Genomic DNA, 5,525 nt, shown 5'->3' with positions numbered 1-5,525 from the left:
CAACTTCAATCTTTTCTGTGGATAACTAAAGAAATAGATTTACATTTTGATATTTCTCATGTAGAGACACCTATAGTCTACCAATATTATTAGTCATACACATCTATTGCTATATTTTGTATGTAACAAGGTCGTTTAAACCTGAGGTAGAGCTGCGATTTTGTGTCATTTTTTATACACATCAACTTGGTAAAATATACAATGTTTGTCAATTTTCATTAAAAAGTATTTTTTTGAATCTATGAATAATAACACAGATTTAAAGGACAAAAAGGCATTTTTAATGAAAGTTAAACAAACAACATGTTAGTAAATAAGATCATATATGCTTTTATTTAAAACTGATCACTGCTTATGCCACTTCATCATCATCGTCGTCGTCATCACCATCATCAGTGTCATCATCATCATGTCCAATGTTTTTACTAATTTTATAACAAGAATCTCTTGCACACTTGCACATATCTGTGCATGGGACCCTGTTTTGGAGACATGTACAAATGTTAACGTCTTTACAATGACTTTTTTTACATTTGGCAGAGCAGTTAATTAAATCCATTAAACTGTCTGGAGCAGGAAGAAGATTCATCCAATGGATTACTAAATCTCCATTTTCTATCTTCCATCCATGACAATCAGGGGATGGTATATCAGGATTTGCATGGAGGCTCCTTTTATAGACACCTGAAAAAAGAAAGAAATTAACATTAATATTGAATAATTTTCATCCTTTCTAATAAGCAAATAACAATGAAACTCCATATATTTAATTTTTACATATAATTGGAAATTAAATATTTATAAAACGTACCTGCTTGATAGTTAGCTCGCTTGATGTGTTCACTCAGGGCATCTTGATTTGGAGGCATTGTGATTTCCAATTTTCTTTGGAATCTAAACATGTTGTATCTGGCTTCATTAACACTTGTGACATTTTGTTGGCCATACAACCTGCAAACAAACATTTCCAATGATTTTGCTGTGTCTGGTTTCACATAAAATTCATTACCAAGATCACTGAATGCGTAACAAAACTCATTCTCTCTCAGGACATTGCTGTATGAAAAGCACCAAGTCGAATCACCAATCTCTTCATGAAATATGGATTTCTCCATCTAATTAATTGTGCCTTTGAATAGATTGCTTGATCCATTACAATAACAAGAGACTCTAACTTGAGTTGATCTGCAATGTCAATGCTTTTTTTTAGAATTGTAAGGACTGTATCCATTTCTGTGGGGCTAACATCAATTACGGGTAAATAACCTATGGTAGATTTTGATGCAATCTCCCTTTTGCACAGGAGTTGGTTAAACCCAGTCCAAGATGGTAATATAATTTCACTGCCGAATTTTGTAATATAGTACGCTATATCAAGTTTTAGAGAATTTTGCAGAAATACACGATCTGAATGAAGTGAAACATGTTCAGCAAATGGTAGTGGGCCATCTTTTCTTCCACCGGTGTATGTAGCCAAATTTACTTCTGGTGGTTCCAATGTTCTTTTCCGTGTTCTTTTGAGTCCTTCTACTGCAATCTTAGATGCACACGGTTCGACTAACATATTTTGTATTATTATCCCAGTTGTGTTGTGTGTTGTTCCATGTCCAGATAAAGTTTCCTCACCAAAATCATTATTGTCCCAGACCAAAGTTGTTGGAATACCTGCCTGGATGGTGGATGGAATAGAATTTTCTCCACGATTGATTTCAAGTTCAGCTAGTGCTGTATCATGATTTAAAACCACCGAATGAGAAACACAATGTCCCAAACCATTCAATAAACCAATCACTTGGGCAGATCCAGACAGATGGCGTACAGCCATACCAAGTGATAAATGTTTTGGCATTAATGTACGTCCGTTAGAAGACAAAAATATAATGTCTTGTGAAATAGACAAAATCTTTCTATAGACGGATGCAGATATGTCCATTATTTTTTCTGTGCACAACTCTTCAGATGCCCCAACTATCCATGCAAGAAAGTTAAATAAAATATGGGGCACCATCTTTTCAGCCTCCTGCAAATTTAATGTTTCTGCTGTTGGCGGCCATAACGAAGGAGGTTTTACTTGTTGAATAATATTTCTCAGATCCATAGCTGTTATGTACAAGTTAGAAAGAGGATTTGGATCTGAGCGTACATGACTTGTTTGTTGGTTTGTGTCATTTTCTGACGACTCTGTTTCACTTGGAGTTGTGGTATGTGTTTCCTCATGGAGTACTGTTTTTTCCTCTACAAGAGAAGACACTGTAATGTCATTTACATACACGATGTCACCTTGTGATCTCATTTTAGGAGTGATGAAGCATAATTGAGGAAATTTTTTCATTAATCTTTGTTTTAAATATCCTGTTTTATATAAATGCGCATCAACTCCATGTGTTTCTTTAATCTGTTTGACAAACAAATCTTTCAATTTTTTAAGTCTCATGATTTCCTTGTTTTCGATAATCCTTGTTTGGACTAATTTCGCAAAGACCTCAAATGCTTTAGCATATGAAGTTTGCTCAGAGTGTTCGGTTTTGGTTGGTTTGGTTAAATATCGAGTGAAGTCACGGTAACATGAGTTATGATATTTCACTTCGATTGCTACACAATCTTTATTCCTTATTTGCATGAGGAGTGATTCATTTTCATTTTCTTCTGCTGCTCGTTTTAAATTAGCAGCTTCTATTGTCGAACATCTGACAAGTTTTTCCCTGTTTCTTTTGCCAGATCCTTTGCACACTATAGTTTTTACTTTTTGGCATAGTATGCAAACATCTGGTAAAATATGCTCTGATCTAGCTGGCAAAGATGGTCGATCAAAATTGGAACGAAGAACCCGTCTTTTTTTAGCTGGTGGATCATCATTTTCGGCAGTAGTCGCATCAATGTTTTCTTGAGATGGGGACCCTGTAAAAATAAATATATTTAGGAGTTTAATATGCATTTGAAATAACAAAGTATATGGAAAAGTTCAAATTAAAAATATCCAATCATTATTTCATAAATCCAAAACATTTCATTAAAAATTTAAGATTTTTTTTGTATAGTGCTGATAAAACTTCTGTGAAAAAATTGTATGTTATTAATTTACATTCTACAATTAAATCGTCTGGTGACTCATTATTAATCGGACCAAGGGATGTTTACAAAATCATGCAATATATTTATCATTGGAATTGGTAGGTAAATTCAATATGCAATGCACTTTATTTTACTAGTGAGTTACCACTTATCAAGGCTAAAAGCCACACGAGGATAAAGGTTAATGGAATAGATTGTCAAGTGACTGATTGTGGAAGTGCTAGAATCAAGAAATGGTACCATAGACAGTTGTATCTATATTTAGAATCATAAAAGAAATGAAACATTTCCAGATTAAAACCAATAGCTAAAATTATTGAAATTATGAAAACTGTTAAATAGTAACAGCATTTGGCTAAGAACAAAGTGTACCCTTTATTCTGATAATACAGGTTATCTTTTGTTTCAGATTTGTGAAGGAGAAATCTTTCTAAACTGAGGCAATTGTAATTTTTGTTCCAATCAGAATACATTTTTGGTGAACTAAATTTTACCCACAATAAAACCCTGTTTTGTATCTATGTTCTCGTGGGGGAGGCAAGTAAATAGAAATAAACTCTAGTTTTTTTTTTGTTTTCTTTACAAGTGAAATTTTCTAAAACAGATGCCAACTTTTATGTACATATTCAATTGTTTGAAAAGATATTAATGTAGATTAACACCCTCATTTAAATCGCTCCCTCCCCCGAGAAGAAAAAAGATTGTACAACTTAGAAGTTTACAAAAAAAAAAAAAAAAAAAATTAAAAATCAATTAAATTGAATAAATATATTTTAGAATTTAGAGGTGTTGACCTTTTTTCTAGTGAAGATAAATTCTGTGCGTTTTTTTATTGGGAGAGGAGGGGGTAAATTACAATCTTGGCACTCAGACTTAGGGTTAATGGTAAAAAAAAATTAACAATAGTCTCCAGGAAATGGAGGATGATTTTCCATTAAATTTATATACGAAATGTTACTCTAAATCCATTTTTTCCTACCATAAAATTTTTCATGCTGTTCAGTTCACACGTACTTGCCTAAGTGAATAGAGGGAGTATAAGAAAAATTGTCTCTTTCCAAATACGTATCAATAAAAATAAAAATTATTAAAAGCTTAAACTTACCTTCGAAAACGTTATCAGTATTCTTTTCTAGTTTTTTCTGAATTCTTTCAATTTTCTGATAATCCGTGAAACGTGCATAACAAGTTTGGTGAAACCCAACACGAGGTGGTATTTCAGTTGAATCACAGCTTAAGTCAAAGTTTTTCGCAATTTCTGCTTGTGGTCCATGTAAACCTTTCCATTTTTTAACATATTCTAAAAAGCGCGTCCATGTCTTCACTGAAAAAGATCTAACATTCAATGTTTTAGTTGGAAATATGCACATAACGCACTCTTTTTTGTCTTTGTTTACAAACATTTCATCTTCACTGGAGGCAGCCATATTGAATTTTTAACTCGCACTACGATGATTGTGATTGGTAGATTGTAAGGAGTAAATAAAAGAAGTATTCTGAATGGCTACTTTTTTGTACGAAGGCAACTTAACAGTTAGCATTTTTTTGTGCATTAAAATTAAAATTATTTATTAATGCACCATAATCTTGCTTGTGAAATTTTTTTCCATGTTTCTTATGATTTTATACATATTATATCCAAAAATCATGCCCACCCCTTTTACATCTCATTAAAATTAAGAATTTTCACTCTGGGCCGACGGCCTATTACTTTCCCAAACTTAACGTATTCAACAGAATTCGCGACCATTTCTGTTTTTTGAGCCAATTAAACATTTTACATTACATAAAAACACTAAACAATTATCCAATTAGGTAGAAACGTAAATTACCTTACTTTTGCTTTCGTTTATTTGTTTTTGGACGACTTTTTCGAATCTGTATATAGTAACCCCCCTCCCCCCACCATCAACCAAATATTAATTACTAAATCACATTTTTTAAAACAACAAAAAAAAAGCATTTAGCGTTTCAACATTTTTGCTACGTTCGGCTTCATCCACTGATTGTTGGTCAAGTCCAAAACATGAATGATTGACAGAAACTCTCGAGGATCCAGATCAAATTCGGCAAGAGCACCATTTTTTTCAGTTTCGCCTTCTTTTTCACTTTTTGCAGTGGATTGCTGTACTAATATAAGAAACATGCATTTTCTCTTTTATTAAATTTTTCCATTGACTAAATTGAGCCACTGCAACGCGTGGCAGGGTACAGCTAGTATATATATATGTTTATATATATGTATATATATTTATATATATGTATATATATGTATATTTATATATATATATTTATGTATATGTGTATGTATATATGTATATATATGTATATATTTATGCATGTATATGTATGTATATGTATATATATGCATGTATATGTTTATGTTTATATATATGTATATATATCCATGTATATGCTTATATATATGTATATATATGCATGTATATGTATAT

At 32.1% G+C, this 5,525-nt stretch overlaps 2 protein-coding genes across 2 annotated transcripts; both read right to left on the bottom strand.

The window, feature by feature from the left end:
- Window positions 1-306: 306 nt before the first annotated feature.
- On the bottom strand, window positions 307-1,043 carry LOC145292176 (uncharacterized). The gene is made up of 2 exons (XM_080138448.1): window positions 812-1,043; window positions 307-684 (listed from the first exon to the last, which is right to left on the bottom strand). Exons 1-2 carry the CDS (start codon window positions 963-965, stop codon window positions 353-355), a joined length of 486 nt encoding a protein of 161 aa, XP_079994574.1. The 5' UTR covers window positions 966-1,043; the 3' UTR covers window positions 307-352.
- Window positions 1,044-1,045: 2 nt separating this feature from the next.
- LOC145292327 (uncharacterized) lies at window positions 1,046-4,472 on the bottom strand. Its single transcript, XM_080138655.1, has 2 exons — window positions 4,178-4,472; window positions 1,046-2,898 (listed from the first exon to the last, which is right to left on the bottom strand). The coding sequence occupies exons 1-2, from the start codon at window positions 4,440-4,442 to the stop codon at window positions 1,046-1,048; spliced, it is 2,118 nt and encodes a 705-aa protein (XP_079994781.1). The 5' UTR covers window positions 4,443-4,472.
- Between the last annotated feature and the right edge of the window lie 1,053 nt (window positions 4,473-5,525).

This window comes from Euprymna scolopes, chromosome 13 (genome assembly GCF_053919585.1).
Source record: "Euprymna scolopes isolate OS-2025 chromosome 13, ASM5391958v1, whole genome shotgun sequence".
In the NCBI taxonomy this organism is placed as follows: Eukaryota; Metazoa; Mollusca; class Cephalopoda; order Sepiida; family Sepiolidae; genus Euprymna; species Euprymna scolopes.
Note: the sequence above shows the minus strand (reverse complement) of the source record. Positions and strands in the feature narration are given on the sequence as shown.

What these genes read in the sequence shown, in the direction of transcription:
- LOC145292176 (XM_080138448.1), bottom strand. Translation starts at nt 965, where the DNA reads ATGTTTGTTTGCAGGTTGTATGGCCAACAAAATGTCACAAGTGTTAAT. An exon ending in GCGAGCTAACTATCAAGCAG is followed by an intron (nt 685 to 811) that starts GTACGTTTTATA and finishes TTCTTTTTTCAG; the next exon opens with GTGTCTATAAAAGGAGCCTC.
- LOC145292327 (XM_080138655.1), bottom strand. Translation starts at nt 4,442, where the DNA reads ATGTGCATATTTCCAACTAAAACATTGAATGTTAGATCTTTTTCAGTG. An exon ending in TACTGATAACGTTTTCGAAG is followed by an intron (nt 2,899 to 4,177) that starts GTAAGTTTAAGC and finishes TTATTTTTACAG; the next exon opens with GGTCCCCATCTCAAGAAAAC.